Source organism: Scyliorhinus canicula, chromosome 7 (assembly GCF_902713615.1).
Source record: "Scyliorhinus canicula chromosome 7, sScyCan1.1, whole genome shotgun sequence".
Lineage (NCBI taxonomy): Eukaryota > Metazoa > Chordata > Chondrichthyes > Carcharhiniformes > Scyliorhinidae > Scyliorhinus > Scyliorhinus canicula.
Genome location: NC_052152.1, coordinates 79,831,106 through 79,851,117, shown reverse-complemented (window position 1 = coordinate 79,851,117; position 20,012 = coordinate 79,831,106). Strand labels below are relative to the sequence as shown.

Sequence of the window (20,012 nt, the reverse complement as noted above, 5' to 3'; positions counted from 1 at the left end):
GCCACCGTGCTTCTCTTTTTTAAAGTGATTTTCAAAAGAAATGTTCCTCATGTGTCTCTCTTAAGCATTCACACATTCCGTTTGAAACCAATGTGATGCTAAACTGTTGTAGAGAAAGAATTGCTTTAAAATTTAAAGCGGTTTCCTAATTAAAAAGGGGCAATAATTCACATTTAGTGTCTTGAATGTGAAAGACATCTGAAGGCTCTTCACAGATGCGTGAGGAAAATAGAACCCAAGGACAAAAAGGAGAGAGCACACCAAAGAGAAAATGCTGGAAAATCTCAGCGGGTCTGGCAGCATCTGTCGGGAGAGAAAAGAGCTAACCTTTCGAGTGACTCTTTGTCAAAGCTAAAAGACAGAGAAAGTGGGAAATATTTATACTGTGGAGTGATAATGAAAGATGAGTCATAGCCACAGAAGCCCAGGGAAACTGGGTGCTAATAGCCACAGACAGCAAGGGGAAAGACTGCTAATGGCAGTCCCCAGAGAGAAACAAAATGTGTGAAAGGCCAAACAGCAGAGAAACTGACATCAGAGGGTAAACTGTGACAAATATAGATGTGGGGATGTGGAAGGGGGAAGTGAAGGAGAGAAAGGGTAAGGAAAGGTGAATAAGATGGGGGGGGGGGGGGGGGGGCGTAAATTTATATATCAAGAAAGAAAGAAATGGCAATAGACAGTTAAAATGAAATGGGATGAAAACGCGTCGAGGTGGGTTAGAACCACTCATCTGAAGTGGATGAATTCGATGTTGAGACAGGAAAGCTGTAGTACGCCTAACCGGAAGATGAGATGTTATTCCTCCAGTTTGTGTTGAGCTTCACTGAACATTGCAGCAGGTCAAGGACAGACATGTGGGCATGGGAGTAGGGTCTTGTGCTAAAATGGCAAGCAACGGGAAGGTCAGGATCCTGAATGCGGACAGACCGAAGGTGCTCAGCAAAGCGATCACCCAGTCTGCGCTTGCTCTCTCTGATATAGAGGAGACCACATTGGGAGCAGCGAATGCAATAGACCAGATTGAAAGAAGTGCAAGTGAAACGCTGCTTAACCTGGAATGAGTGTTTCGTGCCAGGGATGTTAAGCATGGAAGAGGTAAAGGGGCAGGTGTTACACCTTCTGTGATTACATTGGAAGGTTCCAGGAGAGAGCAAAGGTAGGTATTCAAAAGCTTGGACAGAGATGGGTATTTTCAGCAGGAGTGAGAGATTTCGGGAGGGAATTCTATTGCATGAGGTAAAGGTCGGTGAAGCTTTGTCACCAACTGTAGAGTGAAGGGATACACTAAAAGTGGCTGGAGTCTGTGTCTTGGAGTTTGAGGATTGAAGGGTTGGAGAAGGTTACAGAGAAAAAGTCAAGTGTGAGGCCATGTGAGATTTAAATACAAGGAAAAGAATTCCTGATGTGAGTAATTATGGGATTCGGAACCAATTTAGAGCAGAGACAATGGGCGGGATTTTCCGGTCATTCCCTCTGGCAGGACCTTCCAGTCCTGTCGGCAACAACCCCCTGCTGTGGGTTCCCCTGCGGCAGAGGGTGCAAACAATGGGAAACTGCGTTGCCAGCAGCAGAACCAGAAGATCCCATTGCTGGCCAATAGCGGGCCATCTTCGCCGCTGCAGAACACGCCCAGGGGTTTGTGGGTGGGAGGGGGGTGGTGGGGGGAGGAAATGCGATGCTGAAAATCCCACCCATTGAATGAATGAGGCGTGATATGGGACAGGATATGGACAGCACATTTTGAATCCACTGAAATTTAAAGATTGGGGACATTGGCTGGTTTAGCTCAGTGGGCTATAGAGCTGGTTTGTGATGCAGAACGAGGCAGCAGCGCAGGTTCAATTCCCATACTAGCTTACCCAAACAGGCACCAGAATGTGGCGACTAGGGGTTTTTCACAGTACCTTCATACTTGTGACAATAAAAGGTGGGTGAACTTGCAGCATGGGTTGGTACCTAGGACTTTGATGTTGTTGCCATTTCAGAGACGGGGCGGGATTCTCCCCTACCTGGCAGGGCGGGGGGTCCCGGCGTGATGGAGTGGCGTGAACTACTCTGGCATCGGGCCGCCCCAAAGGTGCGGAAGTCTCCGCACCCGGCGGGATATCGGAGAATCCCGCCCATGGATAGAGCAGGGACAGGAATGGTTGTTGCAGGTTCCGGAGTTTAGATGTTTCAGTAAGCTCCGGGAAGGTGGTAAAAGAGGAGGAGGGGTGGCATTGTTAGTCAAGGACAGTATTACGGTGGCAGAAAGGACGTTTGATGAGGACTCGTCTACTGACGCAGTATTGGCTGAGGTTCAAAACTGGAAAGGAGAGGTCAGCCTGTTGGGAGATTTCTATAGGCCTCCAAAAAGTTCCAGAGATGTGGAGGAAAGGATTGCAAAGATGATTCTGGATAGGAGCGAAAGCAACAGAGTAGTTGTTATGGGGGACTTTAACTTTCCAAATATTGACTGGAAACGCTATAGTTCGAGTACTTTAGATGGGTCCGTTTTTGACCAATGTGTGCAGGAGGGTTTCCTGACACAGTATGTAGATAGGCCAACAAGAGGCGAGGCCACATTGGATTTGGTATTGGGTAATAAACCAGGACATGTGTTAGATTTGGAGGTAGGTGAGCACTTTGGTGATAGTGACCACAATTGAGTTACGTTTACTTTAGCCATGGAAAGGGATAGGTATATACCGCAGGGCAAGAGTTATAGCTGGGGGAAAGTTAATTATGATGTGGTGAGGCAAGACTTTGGGTGCATAAGATGGGGAAGGAAACTGCAGGGGATGGGCACAATTGAAATGTGGAGCTTGTTCAAGGAACAGCTACTGCGTATCCTTGATGAGTATGTACCTGACATGCAGGGAGGAAGTGGTTGAGCAAGGGAACCATGGTTTGCTAAAGTCGTTGAATCACTAGTCAAGAGGAAGAAGGAGACTTATGTAAAGATGAGACGTGAGGTTCAGTTAGGGTGCTCGAGAGTTACAAGTTAGCTAGGAAGGACCTAAAGAGAGAGCTAAGAAGAGCCAGGAGGGGACATGAGAAGTCTTTGGCAGGTAGGATCAAGGATAACCTTAAAGCTTTCGATAGGTCTGTCAGGAATAAAAGAATGACTAGGGCAGCACGGTGGCGCAGTGGTAGCACTGCAGTCTCACGGCGCCAAGGTCCCAGGTTCGATCCCGGTTCTGGGTCACTGTGCGTGTGGAGTTTGTACATTCTCCCCGTGTTTGCGTGGGTTTCGCCCCCACAACCCAAACATGTGCAAGCTAGGTGGATTGGCCACGCTAAATTGCCCGTTAATTGGAAAAAATGAATTGGGTACTCAAAATTTAAAAATAAAAGAATGACTAGGGTAAGAGACTAGGCCAGTCCAGAACAGTAGTGGGAAGTTGTGCGTGGAGTCTGAGGAGATAGGAGAGGTGCTAAATGAATATTTTTCATAAGTATTCACACAGGAAAAAGATGTTGTCGAGGAGAATACTGAGATACAGGCTACTAGACTAGAAGGGCTTGAGGTTCATAAGGAAGAGGTGTTAGCAATTCTGGAAAGTGTGAAAATAGATAAATCGCCTGGGCCGGATGGGATTTAACCTAGGATTCTCTGGGAAGCTAGGGAGGAGATTGCTGAGCCTTTGGCTTTGATCTTTATGTTGTCGTTGTCTACAGGAATAGTGCCAGGAGACTGGAGGATAGCAAATGTTGTCCCCTTGTTCAAGAAGGGGAGTAGAGACAACGCCGGGAACTATAGACCAGTGAGCTTTACTTCTGTGGGCAAAGTCTTGGAAAGGTTTATAAGAGAGGATTTATAATCATCTAGAAAGAAATAATTTGATTAGGGATAGTCAACACGGTTTTGTGAAGGGCAGGTCATGCCTCACAAACCTTATTGTGTTCTTTGAGAAGATGGCCAAACAGGTGGACAAGGGTAAAGCAGTTGATGTGGTGTATATGGATTTCAGTAAAGCATTTGATAAGGTTCCCCATGGCAGGCTATTGCAGAAAATATGGAGGCATGGGATTCAGGGTGGTTTAGCAGTTTTGACCAGAAATTAGCTAGCTGTAAGAAGACAGAGGGTGGTCGTTGATGGGAAATGTTCAGCCTGGAGTTCAGTTATTAGTGGTGTACCACAAGGATCTGTTTTGTGGCCACTACTGTTTGTGGACATAGCGGAAGGATGTTGCAGGTTACAGAGGGACATAGATAAGCTACAGAGCTGGGCTGAGAGGTGGCAAATGGAGTTTAATGCTGAAAAGTGTGAGGTGGTTTATTTTGGAAGTAGTAACAGGAATACAGAGTACTGGGCTAATGATAAGATTCTTGGTAGTGTGGATGAGCAGAGATCTCGGTGTCCATGTACATAGATCCCTGAAAGTTGCCACCCAGATTGATAGGGTTGTTAAGAAGGCTTACAGTGTGTTAGCTTTTATTGGTAGAGGGATTGAGTTTCGGAGCCATGCGGTCATGTTGCAGCTGTACAAAACTCTGGTGCAGCCGCATTTGGAGTATTGCATGCAGTTCTGGTCGCCGCATTATAGGAAGGATGTGGAAGCATTGGAAAGAGTGCAGAGGAGATTTACCAGGATGTTGCCTGGTATGGAGGGAAGATTTATGAGGAAAGGCTGAGGGTCTTGAGGCCGTTCTTGTTAGAGAGAAGGTTAAAAGGTGACTTAATAGAGGCATACAAGATTATCAGAGGATTAGATAGGGTGGACAGGGAGAGCCTTTTTCCTCGGATAGTGATGGCTAGCACGAGGGGACATAGCTTTAGGGGAGACAGATATAGGACAGGTGTCAGAGGTTGGTTCTTTACTCGGAGAGTAGTAAGGGTGTGGAATGCCCTGCCTGCAACAGTAGTGGACTCGCCAACATTAAGGGCATTTAAATGGTCATTGGATAAATATATGGATGATAAGGGAATAGTGTAAATGGGCTTTAGAGTGGTTTCACAGGTCGGCGCAACATCAAGGGCCGATGGGCCTGTACTGCGCTGTAATGTTCTATGTTCTAAAAGGTTATTATTATTATTGTGGGTTGACTAGAAGAGCATTAAATTAATTAGGTTTGGCAGTGACAAAGACATGGATGAGAGTTTCAGAAGTAGATGGCTGTGATCTTACAGAGGTCGGTACTCTGTGATTGATTAATTATGATCCCAAAGTTGTGTTCAGCCAGACAGAGCGGCCAGACAGGGCAGTAAGGGAAGTAAAAGTCTGTTCTGAGGGTACAGAGTTTGTGGTGGGGTTCAAAGATGACAACTTTGGTCTTACCAATTTTTAATTGCAGGGAATGAATGCTTATCCAATGCTTGATGTTGGACAAACAATCTGGCAACATTGAAACAGTGCAAGGTCAGGGAATATTTGACATGGTACAAATGGGTATGGTCACTTTATATGTAGAAACTGACCCCTTTTCTGTGAATGGTACCGTCAAGGGACGGTGTAAATATGAGGAAAAGGAAGGGGTCAAAGATGAATGCTTGGAAGACCCTAGAGGTTGGAAGACCCCTACAGAGGCTGGTTTGGCACAGTGGGATAAACAGCTGGCTTGTAATGCAGAACAATGCCAGCAGCGCGGGTTCAATTCCCGTACCGGCCTCCCCGAACAGGTGCCGGAATGTGGCGACTAGGGGCTTTTTACAGTAACTTCATTGAAGTTTACATGTGACAATAGTGTGACAATTATTATTATTATTGTTATGTGACTGGGTGGAAAGTGAAATGATTGTGGGCCAATTTCACATAGACAAGTTTGGAAGCAGAATTTGACGTTAATTATGATTATTGTTCGCATTATAGTGATGCTTGTTGAGCTTCCAGATCTCCACAAACCAAAAGATCAGTCTTTGTGTGCATGTCAGCAGGATTCTTTACTATATTTACAGATGTGTAAAGAGAGGATATAAACACACTTTCCCACTGAAAGAGCTGAATGACGATCAGGAGCAGGAATTCTGGCCAAAAGCAAATTACTGCGGATGCTGGAATCTGAAACCAAAGAGAAAATGTTGGAAAATCTCAGCAGGTCTGGCAGCATCTGTAGGGAGAGAAAAGAGCTAACGTTTCAAGTCCAGATTACCCTTTGTGAAAGCTAAAAGGCAGAGAAAGTGGGAAATATTTATACTGTGGAGTGAGAATGAAAGATGAGTCATAGCCACAGAAACCTTTTGTCAAATCCTTATGTCAAAAGATCATCTGGACTCGAAAAGTTAGTTATTTTCTCTCTCTACAGATGCTGCCAGACCTGCTGAGATTTACCAGCATTTTCTCTTTGGTTTCTGGAATTCTGGCTAATGCTTGCTCTAAATAGACAAGTAATACTGAGGCTAGTGGGAATACCCACCAATACCTATCTCAGATCAGCTTGCTACCACACTGAACAATGCATATACCAGTGGATCAAAGCAGCTCCTTATATTTTAAATTTAAATCAAATGTATGTGCACACTAGTGGTATGACTCTGGATCATAACATAATTCTCGGAGGTTTCAAGTTCTCTGACAGTGTACTGGTTAATGTATTTGCATAAAATTAATATGCGTAATTAAAACAGTCATTAAGATATCACAAAAGGAATTTTACATGAGCATATTAACCAAGAGCACTTGCAGAGGAAATTAAATCATCAAACATTTAAGAATTGATTCTCTGCACATATGCCATCTTTTTGACAATTATAAACCTGTTAACAACAGCAGTATTTTTATTCTGTCGCCTTTGTGGTGTTGTTAATGTCATTTTAATTTCCTTTACTGGGACAATGGGTGAGGGAAGGACAGATTATCTGAAATAAGCAGATACGAATAACATTCCTGAAGGAATTCAATCCCTTCTGCCCCAGAGGGATTTTTTTACTGTTCTTCATGCTGGTTCTTGTGTTGTGGAATGAATTAGGCAGCTGTTAGATCCATGCAGCACAGCCGATGTCACATTGTAGGCTACCTCCCTATAAATGATTTATGTAATGGTGATTGGTATTGCCATGTGGGGACAGGATATTTTCTGTAAAAGGTCTGGTAATGTTTCTTTCATGATACTAATGCCTTATTGTAAAAGTAACCACGTATGTGTTTTATTTGTAATAGAAGTGCTGCATTGCTAAATGTGGAGTAGGTCCAATTCCTCTTCCATTTGCAGGTAATTCCCTGTAAGAATGGAGATGGGAAGTGCATCTGCACATGTCTGAACAAGTCCTTGATGATTAGTTGATATAGTTTTGAGGGAATGAGCTTGGGTGTGCAGATCAGTGAGTGCTGTAGCTGCGGGAAGCGTTATCAGTTATTAGTACATACTTAAGATATTTTTACAGGTGTACATGCTGGTTGAAAGTGAGAGCAGTCTACAACTCAACGTTAGCTTAATTAAATAATTTTTAATATATAAAATGCCAGAAGATGCTGATCTTTTCCACTTGCATCCATGACTTCTGGTTAATTCTAATAATGGTATTTCTTAAGCTGAGGCAGCGTTGCTGAATGTGGTGCTCGGATGATATGAAGGATGCTATTATCTATTTGAAGAGATTGAAAGTAACCGTTTCTGAAATAAAGCAAGAAATGAAAATCGCTTATTGTCACGAGTAGGCTTCAATGAAGTTACTGTGAAAAGCCCCTAGTCGCCACATTCCAGCGCCTGTTCAGGGAGGCTGGTACGGGAATCGAACCGTGCTGCTGCCCTGCTTGGTCTGCTTTAAAAGCCAGCGATTTAGCCCAGTGAGCTAAACCAGCCCCTAATCACTAGTGAATGAAATTCAAAACAATGTGGTAGAAATTAATCTGGTTCTATTTCCAGGTCCGGATCTGATGCCATGGAGGCAGCTCGATCTCAAAGCAAGAACCCGAGGATCAATAGCAATTGATCTTCAGGCCTCCTCTGAATAATTGGGATGAGCTGCCAGCATCGTGACATCTCATCCAATAATGAAATCCAATTGCTGGGCACCTGCCTCACTGGCGGCAGCCCTAAACTAAGCATTGGGAGAAAGGTGTTGGAGCAGCGAGGAGGTGAAGGTGATTTTCAATGTCTCTGGCATTAGGGGATATGCTCCTGCTCTTCCTGCTTCCACAGAAAGGGGAATTAGAAAATAAATTACCTTAAACATCTTTTGTATTGGATGTCGCAAGGGTTGCTGCAGAATTCTGAGTGTGTGAGAGCTGATGTTCATCTCAGTCATCAGGAACTAGTTTTGAAAAGGAGGTCCTTCAATCTGTGTTGGGACCTATAATCAATATATTGAATGTTATTTCAGGTGCCTTGGGTGCCTGATAAATGGAGCTTTCCAAATGGATACTTTCCAAGATCGGGCACAGCTTGTCTTAAATCAGTTTGCTTTGCTTCCATTTAAATACTAAAAGGAATAAAACTGGAGATGTTAAGATTCAAAACAGAGGTAAAAAAAACAACATAAGTGTACTTTACCTGAATGCTCGTAGTATTCGGAATAAAGTAAATGAGTTGATGGCACAAATCATCGTAAATGACTATGATTTAGTGGCCATTACTGAAACATGGTTAAAGGATGGTCACGACTGGGAGTTAAATATCCGAGGGTATCAAACTATTCGGAAGGACAGAGTGGACGGTAAGGGAGGTGTTGTTGTTCTGTTATTTAAGGATGACATCCGGGCAATAGTAAGGGATGACATCGGTGCTATGGAGGATAAGGTTGAATCCATTTGGGTGGAAATCAGGAATAGTAAGGCGAAAAAGTCACTGATAGGAGTAGTCTATCGGCCACCAAATTGTAACGTTATGGTGGGGCAGGCAATAAACAAAGAAATAACTGATGCATGTAGAAATGGTACAGCAGTTATCATGGGGGATTTTAATCTACATGTCGATTGGTTTAACCAGGTCGGTCAAGGCAACCTTGAGGAGGAGTTTATAGAATGTATCCGCGATAGGTTCCATTACATACTGTTCTAGGAAACCATGAGGGAACAAGCGGTCCTAGATCTTGTCCTGTGTAATGAGACAGGATTGATTCATGATCTCATAGTTAGGGATCCTCTCAGAAGGAACAATCATAATATGGTGGAATTTAAAATACAGATGGAGGGTGAGAAAGTAAAATCAAATACTAGTGTTTTGTGTTTAAACAAAGGAGATTACAATGGGATGAGAGAAGAACTAGCTACGGTAGACTGGGAGCAAAGACTTTATGGTGGAACAGTTGAGGAACAGTGGAGAACCTTCCAAGCGATTTTTCACAGTGCTCAGCAAAGGTTTATACCAACAAAAAGGAAGGACGGTAGAAAGAGGGAAAATCGACCGTGGATATCTAAGGAAATAAGGGAGAGTATCAAATTGAAGGAAAAAGCATATAATGTGGCAAAGATTGGTGGGAGACTAAAGGACTGGGAAATCTTTCGGGGGCAACAGAAAGCTACTAAAAAAGCTATAAAGAAGAGTAAGATAGAGTATGAGAGTAAACTTGCTCAGAATATAAAAACAGACAGTAAAAGTTTTTACAAATATATAAAACAAAAAAGAGTTGGTAAGGTAAATATTGGTCCTTTAGAGGATGAGAAGGGAGTTTTAATAATGGGAGATGAGGAAATGGCTGAGGAACTGAACAGGTTTTTTGGGTCAGTCTTCACAGTGGAAGACACAAATAAAATGCCAGCGACTGATAGAAATGAGGCTATGGCAGGTGAGGACCTTGAGAGGATTGTTATCACTAAGGAGATAGTGATGGGCAAGCTAATGGGGCTAAAGGTAGACCAGTCTCCTGGCCCTGATGGAATGCACCCCAGAGTGCTAAAAGAAATGGCTAGGGAAATTGCAGATGCACTAATGATGATTTACCACAATTCACTAGACTCTGGGGTGGTCCCGGTGGATTGGAAATTAGCAAACGTGACACCACTGTTTAAAAAAGGAGGTAGGCAGAGAGCAGGAAATTATAGGCCAGTGAGCTTAACTTCTGTAGTAGGGAAGATGCTGGAATCTATCATCAAGGAAGAAATAGCGAAGCATCTGGATAGAAATTGTCCCATTGGGCAGGCGCAGCATGGGTTCATAAAGGGCAGGTCCTGCCTAACTAATTTAGTGGAATGTTTTGAGGACATTACCAGTGCAGTAGATAACGGGGAGCCAATGGATGTGGTATATCTGGATTTCCAGAAAGCCTTTGACAAGGTGCCACACAAAAGGTTGCTGCATAAGATAAAGATGCATGGCATTAAGGGTAAAGTAGTAGCATGGATAGAGGATTGGTTGATTAATAGAAAGCAAAGAGTGGGGATTAATGGGTGTTTCTCTGATTGGCAATCAGTAGCTAGTGGTGTCCCTCAGGGATCCGTGTTGGGCCCACAATTGTTCACAATTTACATAGATGATTTGGAGTTGGGGACCAAGGGCAATGTGTCCAAGTTTGCAGATGACACTAAGATGAGTGGTAAAGCGAAAAGTGCAGAGGATACTGGAAGTCTGCAGAGGGATTTGGATAGGTTAAGTGAATGGGCTAGGGTCTGGCAGATGGAATACAATGTTGACAAATGTGAGGTTATCCATTTTGGTAGGAATAACAGCAAACGGGATTATTATTTAAACGATAAAATATTAAAGCATGCTGCTGTGCAGAGAGACCTGGGTGTGCTAGTGCATGAGTCACAGAAAGTTGGTTTACAGGTGCAACAGGTGATTAAGAAGGCAAATGGAATTTTGTCCTTCATTGCTAGAGGGATGGAGTTTAGGACTAGGGAGGTTATGTTGCAATTGTTTAAGGTGTTAGTGAGGCCACACCTGGAGTATTGTGTTCAGTTTTGGTCTCCTTACTTGAGAAAGGACATACTGGCACTGGACGGTGTGCAGAGGAGATTCACTAGGTTAATCCCAGAGCTGAAGGGGTTGGATTATGAGGAGAGGTTGAGTAGACTGGGACTGTACTCGTTGGAATTTAGAAGGATATGGGGGGATCTTATAGAAACATTTAAAATTATGAAGGGAATAGATAGGATAGATGCGGGCAGGTTGTTTCCGCTGGCGGGTGAAAGCAGAACTAGGGGACATAGCCTCAAAATAAGGGGAAGTAGATTTAGGACTGAGTTTAGGAGGAACTTCTTCACCCAAAGGGTTGTGAATCTATGGAATTCCTTGCCCAGTGAAGCAGTTGAGGCTCCTTCATTACATGTTTTTAAGGTAAAGATAGATAGTTTTTTGAAGAATAAAGGGATTAAGGGTTATGGTGTTCGGGCCGGAAAGTGGAGCTGAGTCCATAAAAGATCAGCCATGATCTCATTGAATGGCAGAGAAGGCTCGAGGGGCCAGATGGCCTACTCCTGCTCATAGTTCTTATTTGGAGCTCACAAATGGTTGCAACATATATCAGGTTATATCCCATGCACTCTTGTGGTTCAGGAGAAGCTGGAATGGTTTACATGTACACTTACAATGGGATTACGTCCTTAATTCACTTGCAGGTAGCAGTTGCATTTGTAATTTGTATCAGAAAGAGAATTTTGTCCAAAATAGTTTTTCTTCCTGCTCCAGCAATTCATTTCTTTGACAAGGTTTTAGTGTTACTCGAGTTTGAAAGCAGTGACATAGAACAAAGCTAATTGTCAGTTTGTGATTTATGAGCTGAAGTTATACTGGGTCGCAGAACCTGCACAATTACCTATTTTCTTTTTGCAGATGAAAGCATTTGTTATTGGTATATATTAAAATCAAGTAACTGGAAAAATTGCCCATTTTGTTAAATTTGCAGAATCTTGTTTGGCATGTAGCCTAACTAACAGAAATGTTTTCACTGTGAGAGATGTAATTCTGTGATGTTTGCTCCATCATTGATGTAGCTCACAAAATCTGGATGTCAGATAATGAACTTGCATCACTCGAGCAGTGAAAGATTGTTCCAACTTATTACAGTAAAGATTTTTCTAATTATTAAGTGGATAGTGAGTTGTAACTGCAGGGAGCACTTGTATTATGTATGTACCGAGTTAATAGTCAGCCATGGGAATTGGAATTTGCAAAATGAACTCTGTTACCAATCAGAAAAAAATGGAATGTTAGTTTTGTTTTGATTGGATTACTTGAATAAAATTGCTGAGTCAAAAGGGAAATACATTAGATTTAAGTGGTATCTGACGTTGGATAAATTGATGCTTGTATGTATGATGAATGAATGACTTCAACACAACACAAATGTGAGCACCATTTTATCCAAAATTCTATGAAAAAATAACCATTACAAGTATGAGCCTTGACACGAATATTTCAAGTAATTAACAGCAGCAGCATATGCAATGTTTCCAGTTATAGAATGTAACATTCTTAACTGGTGGATCTGAATGATAACTCTTGATGGGCTATGGAGAGGGATTGGGCTGGTTTTAGGTAAATTTTCTTTGGAAAATTGTCTCGTCACACAAGGCAAAGAAAATGCCCGTTGTGCAGAGTCAGATTGATAGAAATATAAGGGGAAAAAGATGTCCATAAAAAAGATTTTTTGCAGTATATACACCACAGTAGTAGTCAATACTGAAAGTGTAAATTGGTTCAGTTGATAGCTGAGTGAGAAACTTGAGGGCCCGAGTTCTGCCTGGACAAAGTCTGCCTAATGCCCAACGTTGGCATCCCAGTGTAGCCAAGGAGGTAATTGGGAAACAGTACCCTGATGTACTCTGGAGAATGATGGATATCAAATGACACTATCAATTATTTTTCCAGCACTTCCTGTAGAACGCCCCAATTAATACATTGCTGTCCCTGAATGATGGCACTAATGCAGAACTATTGACTTCATTCTCTTATTCCGTTGTCTGCATGAAAACGTGTAATTCTTAATGTTAAAATGGAACAATACATTCACCTACATTGTTGGTTCTTCTTTTTCCTTTCACCTTTTCTACCTATCACTAAAGTGAGGGATTCCTCTGGAAAGCAAGTGAAAGAGGTTGGTGAGACAACTCACTGCCAGAGCAATGCTGCTTTTACATGCCTGCTTCTTCCATTTGTTACTGGCATGTGCATTAGAAGTGTATTTGTGTGCATTTCACGCATGGCATCAGTGTTCAATACTAGTGGGTACAGGTCTGTACTGTTGGCCCACTGTTGCAGTATTCAGCTTTTTAAAATGCTCCCTAAATAACAGCAACTAATCAGAGTTTGTCCTGGCATGCTTTTTTAATATATCTGTGTGGTATTGTATAAAGAATCTTATCTGTGACACTCCATTTCATGTTTGTGTGGAGCTCACACTATTCATTTAGTTTTAATTCATGTGGAAACAGATTGACGATAAACAAACACAAACTTTTGCAAGAAGAATTTTAGTCCATGGCTGACTGCACATGTTGGGAGAGATGTATATTTTTCATACACATGGGAAACCAAAGCTATAAAATTAGGCGATTGGAGTTAAGTTATGCATCACCCACCTAGACTCTTGCTGTTTCACACCATATTTTGGATGGAGTTGCCTCATATGGCAGTAAAATCCCATAACAAAAAGAAAAAAATACCTGTTATTATGCACTGACATGATGTTTCCCGAAATGCATTTCAATAATGTGATGAATTGTATTTTGTAATTCTCATTATGAAGAGCTGCAAATGCCAGCATTAAAAAAACAGGAAATGCACACCAATCATTTCCAAACAGCTTTCCAAAAAGAAAATCTTGATTATAATCCTTTGACATGTGAAAAACAAATAGCTGCAAGAACTTTATAACTCATGCTGGAGGTGCACTGGAGAAAACAAAGTTTATGTTCATGTAAGTAGTGCAGGTACAAAATTTGACCAATATTTCATTATTTGGAAGCAAGGGTTTGAGGGGATCTGTCTGAGACATGTTCCCTGGAAAATGTTGGATCTTGAATTGGTTTTGCTGGTAGGTAAAAAGAAACATCAGCAACAAGCCCACTTATCATTTATTTCACAGAATTGTTATGGCGCAGAAGAAGGCCGTTTGGCCCATCATGACTGCACCGGCTCTCCAAACAAGCAACATGACTTGGTGCCATTCCCCTGCCTCTTCCCCATATCCCTGCACATTGTTTCTATTCAAGTAAATATCTAATGCCCTCTTGAATGCCTCGCTTGAACCTGACTCCAACACATTCCAGACCCAAACCACTCGTGTTAAAACTTTTTTTCTCACATCACATTTGCTTCCTTTGCAAATCACTTTAAATGTGTGCCCTCTTGTTCTTGATCCTTTTATGAGTGTGAACAGTTTCTCCCTTTCTACTCTCTCTAGCCCTCTCATGATTTTGAACATCTCTGTCAAATCCTTTCTTTGTCTTCTCTCCAAGAACAGTCCCAACCTCTCCAATCAACTTTCATATCAAAAGCTTCTCATCTCGGAGACGATTCTTGTAAACCTCTTCTGCACTCCCTCCAGTGCATTTACATCCTTCCTGTAGTGTGGCACCAAGACTGTACACAATACTTTCTGCAGAAGACCTATTGTGAAATCAGGTGTATCAGAAATAACGCAAAGCAAGGGCAGCACGGTGGCGCAGTAGGTTAGCACTGCGGCCTCACGGTGCCGAGGTCCCAGGTTCGATCCCGGCTCTGGGTCACTGTCCGTGTGGAGTTTGCACATTCTCCCCATGTTTGCGTGGGTTTCGCCCCCACAACCCAAAAATGTGCAAGCTAGGTGGATTGACCACGCTAAATCGGCCCTTAATTGGAAAAAATGAATTGGGTATTCTAAATTTATTTTAAAAAAGAAATAACGCAAAGCAAATTTTAAAACTATGTTCATAAAAACCAGAAGTATTCACACCTAGCAGAGTTGACAGGTCAAGTGTGCACTGGGATCCATTTGAAACCAAAATTGCCTTGCTGTGTTTGAAGCTCAGCTTCTTGCTCATCCTTCATGTAATTAAACAAATCTTTAAAATGTGATTTACCGCTTGGCTGATTTTACTTGTGTTTAACAATAAGATCATAGTAAACTGTTGAAACTAATTTATATATGAAATCTTCACTATAATGACAAATTGCTAATCTGGGCAAGGGAAACTGTTAAATATCAGTGAATCTCTTTTAAACCACTCCTGCCAAATGAAGCAATCAGCACCAGAGCATTCTAACCCACACTTCCTGTTTATTACATGGAGTACCCAGTGTTAGGAGTGAATGAAAAGTCTGCCTTTGTGGTTGTTTACTTGTTCATGCAAAATTCCGTCTTCTCTCCAGTATGCTTACGCTGCTGCCAAATGTTTTAAGTTCTATTTTGAATGTGAAATTTGATCTTTTTTTGAATATTTCTTCTGTTAAAGAAAAACATGAGACACGTGGCACATACTTTAAGAAATATAATTAATTTGTAATTTCATAAAGCCATTTCCCCCCTCCCCCTCCACCCTCCTACTCCACAGGCCGTCCCCGGACCCTTCAACGTCGAGGTCCCGCCGGCTCAGAGGATGTTAGAACGACGCTGGGGGACTCAGCTTTTTGATGACGGCTGCTCGGCATGCGTGCATGAGAATCGGCATGCCGGCCCGGGCTTGAGAGTCAGCGCATACCCCGACCGGCGCCGTGCCGACCACGCCGGCGCTGATGGCGCCGATTCTCTGCAATGCGGAGAATTGTGGCGTGGCGGGGGTGTCTCAGAATTCCACCCATAATTCCTTATTTCAATTACCTGAAAAAATGAGGATAAAATACTCCAAGTAACTTTCCATCAGGAGGATTTCCCCACTACAGTTCTTGGATTGTACCGTTACCTACATTTTTTTAAAATTCTCACATGTACATGAACTGCTTAACTTTATTTGGGTTGATTTCCTTGGGGAACATGTCACAAGAATTCGTTAAAAACAAAAAACAAGAAACAAAAGCTGGTTCAAACTGCAGATGCCATTTGGCAATTCACTAAGACAAATGGTGATGTCTCAGAATTCCACCCATAATTCCTTATTTCAATTACCTGAAAAAGTGAGGATAAAATACTCCAAGTAACTTTCCATCAGGAGGATTTCCCCACTACAGTTCTTGGATTGTACCGTTTCCTACATTTTTTTTTAAATTCTCACATGTACATGAACTGCTTAACTTTATTTGGGTTGATTTCCTTGGGGAACATGTCACAAGAATTCGTTAAAAACAAAAAACAAGAAGCAAAAGCTGGTTCAAACTGCAGACGCCATTTGGCAATTCACTAAGACAAATGGTGATGTTATGAAGCAGAAGCACTGACATATTTGTGGTAAATAATAGTCATTTATTGTAATTGCCATCTTTGCAGGTCGAAGCAGCAATGGACACATTTTGTAATAAGTGAATTGGGAATGTCAAAGGAACAGTTTATTTGAACACAACACTTGTTCACTGTAAAGCTTGGCGGAAAAAAAGACAGTGGGCAGGATTCTCCGTCGGCCGATGCCGAAATCGGGAAAGGCGATTGGGCGGAGAATCAGTTTTGATGCCAAACGGATGGCGGGCGCTGGGTTCATGGCAAATCACAATTCTCCTGTGCCTCGATAGCGGCGTCAATGCATTCTACTCTGCATGTACAGTAAACGTCATTTGCATATCATTAGTGGGCCTAACTAGGTATTCTCCACCTCCACGTTGGGGGGGGGGGGGGGTGAATTGCCGACTGTGAGGTTCACTTGTGCTTTCAAAAATCATGATATAGGCGCCGTGGCAGCTTCGGGGAAGAGAGGGGGTAAGGAAAGTGTCCAACATCGCCATAGTGTGCTGGCAGTTATGCCGCTGGCTGGGGGGCTTATGCCAGGGCAGGCGAGGGGCCGGGGGTTGGCCAGGAGGTGGGCTGTGGGGTCGGGGTGGACAGGCAGAGAACACCATTGCCGTAGCCTGCAAGGCAGCCATGCACCTGCGCACGCCACCGACTGCCCATGTGCAGCTGCAGCCTGTCAGTCTCCTGCGAGTTAATCATGGACCCGGCAAATCAAACAACATTTTTCAATGGATTCGGACATGTCCCACGCGGTGCCGGTGCTGGCCCTTCAATGGTCGCTGAATACTTCAATTGTCCAGGTGAACCGCCAGTTTTGCTGTCATAAAAGTCCATGAATCCTGATGCGGCGTCAACACTTAGTCTCAAGAATGGAGAATCCGGCCCAGTATTTTTATTGTTTGATCTTTACTGTCCACATTCACAACGGTCAAAACTCAAATCCACTTTAGCTAAATCTATCCCACCCAGCATTTCAGCAGGTTTTAATAGAGTTCAATGTAATACTATACGCACCAATTCCATTTCTGGGTGAACAATTAGTCACAGTTAAAAGTTACTCATTATTAAACCAGCCCAGGATAGGTTTAATTTCCAGTAGGATTACGAGATAGCTGTCAAAAATGAAGGGCAGGGCTCTCTGGCCTCCCAGCCGTGTGTTTCTCAGTGGCAGGAGATGGCGTGCTGTTCCTGTCGCTGTTGTGCAAAACCCGCGGGCGGGGTTGCGCTGTCAGCTGCACCACAGAATTCTGCCACTATTGAACAGCCGGAGATTTCTGGCCGATAACTCCAGCGTATATTTCCTTTTCTAGTTCAGGGCAATGAGGCCAGGTGTAGCATTGCTACAAGCAACAGACTTAACAATAGCACCAATCGAAACGTAGACCTCCTTGGTTTGCCATCTTGCACTGCCCAGGAGAATGAACTGAACCACTCATCCATCACAAAGATTACAAATGTGCTATTCAATTGGCGGAAAATAATTATATGTTGGAGGAAGTTTTGCTAAGCTTTGATTTTTAATCAGAATAATTGTAGCCACAATAGGTCACCAAAAGAAAAAAAATCTATATTTTTCGAAGTGTCTCTGAGTTAACATCTTTCAGCTAATTCCGCAAATTTAAAAATCATGATGTCATTTCTTGTCGTCTCAAATACAGGTCATCTTGAGGGCCGAAGGGCCTGTTCTGTGCTGTACTGTTCTATCTTACACCATTACAGTTGATCTTTGATTATTCACCAAACAGTCATAAGATAGATGGAGAGGGAGCTGTGAAAGTAAACTTTAAATGCTGCCTTGCCCATATACACTAAAAGTAAAAACTATTGGATTAATTCAGTTTTAGTAGTAACTCCTTGGATTTCCATCTTCACAGATGACATCATGATTTCTAAAGTGTTTATAAAATTAACACTCACCCGCTTTCCTCCTGCTCAATGTGGTACGTATGGCATCATGACTCACTTAGCTAGAGCCACTCTGCTCGAGAAGGGTGTAACAGCTGCAAGGCCTTTCCAAAGTAAATCTGGTAACCCTCTTTGGTTTCTTTTCTCTCTGCAGGTAACAATGTAGGCAGTCTCTTCCATATGGTGGACGACCTGGGCCGAGCAATGGAAACCTTGGTGACGGTCATGACCGATGATGAGACAGCAGAGTAACCAGATGTGCTTTATCACAACATTGGCTTCAGATGTCAAGCATGGTTTTTATATGTTCATACAAAATATAAATGGATTGGACCGTACAGGTTTACAAGTTTAAAAAAAAAAGAAAACATCTATTTTTTTGTGAAAGGTAGTGGTAATATACCGTAGATTTCAGTAGTTTCCTAAGTCTGTTATTGTTTTGTTAACAATGGCAGGTTTTACAGTTCTATGCAATTGTACAAAAAAAATAGAATGAAAACATATAAAATCTTGGTAGCTACATACCTTGCCATTTCTTTTATGGAGCGTGTTTCGGATTGTTAAATTTGTAACAATTATGAAGATTGTTCACTAAAAGGGTGCTTTCTTACAAAATATACATAATTTTATTGTTTATAATCCCCCATCCCCAGATGATGACAATTTTGAAATTGTAATTGTAATTGCATTTGTCTTTGCATCATTACAGCTCTAACCATCAGTGTTTTTTTCTTCCTTCTTAATCAGTAAAATATTGTAGCACATAGCAGTACCAAAACTCTTTATCTGACATTCATTCCCAAAGCTCCTTTTTCTTTTAATGAAATGCAAGGAATGAATCGCTGCATCTCCCAGGAAATCACATTCACTTCAGCATAACAATCACACAGTGGAGAGCTCTTATTTGTTAAACACTAGAGATTTTATCTACAAAAATCAATCATTAATTACCACGTTGTTTCTACCTCATTTTCTTGTTTTTGGCTAAATTGTAACAGATTAAACACCGATATAGTTAACATTCAAAACAAAAATGCTTAAATTTTAAAGTTAGATGCATAAAATCTTCCAGTACTTTGAAATTAAAATCACATAATCGCCTCTCCATTATCAGACAGAAGTTTTTGAGAGCATAGGTGGCTGTTTGCAGTTACATAATCTTTCTAAGGCAACCTCAAACCAACTTTTTTTAAGACATCACCAGTTTTCTAATCCATTTAAATAAGGTACAAACTAAGGGTTAGTTTACTACAGATGTTGCTGCTAAACTAGGCATTTGCACGCAGCAACTGTGTTCTCAGTTGTGATTTCATTAAATAGAATATTAGTTTTTTGGGGTGAGTCAGAAAAAAGCAGATGCAAAATATGAATTACTGTTACCTTAAAAAATCACAAGAAACATTTGAGTTCACTTTGTATGACCTGAATGTATTTGACTATGGAAGTAATCAGTATAACTTGGTGCATAAATATCATATGGCATGTTACGTCATTTTAACCAGTATTGTTTGTTATTCAAATATCATCATAATATATTGCATTATGCATTATGTTAACATATTCAATACATATACTAATTGTTTTGTAAAGTATATTTTCCTGCATAATCATCACATACCAAGTTTCCACACAATATATGCCTTACTATTGTATTATATATTGCTTTACTGTGTATACAAATAAAGCACGCAGTTATATTAATCATATTGATTCTTTATTTACATGTTGCTGTGCAAAAGCATGAAATTTGGTTTCAATCCTGAAGTCTGTATTGTGAAGAAGACAACAGCTGATAGGTATTGATTAGGCTATGGTTAAAAGTGTTACTTCATAAGGTGTCGATTTCTCCACCCATCAATTCTTCATAATGCAGACATTTACCATTGGCTGTGGTGAATCTTGAACTGTTATTAGAAGATAGTGGCCTCAAGTTCCATTTCCAACTCT

General features: G+C 41.8%; 1 protein-coding gene across 12 annotated transcripts in view; it reads left to right on the top strand.

Moving 5' to 3' along the window:
- Positions 1-19,766, top strand: part of dmd (dystrophin) — a 2,667,466-nt gene extending 2,647,700 nt beyond the window's left edge. For 10 of the 12 annotated variants that reach the window (XM_038802267.1, XM_038802265.1, XM_038802268.1 and 7 more), the window contains one exon: positions 18,220-18,317. In XM_038802267.1, the coding sequence (XP_038658195.1) occupies positions 18,220-18,317 (98 nt within the window). Of the gene's footprint in view, positions 1-12,867; positions 12,900-18,219 lie in introns of all 12 variants that reach the window. The other 2 variants (XM_038802266.1, XM_038802261.1) reach the window with 2 other exon arrangements.
- Positions 19,767-20,012: the final 246 nt, after the last annotated feature.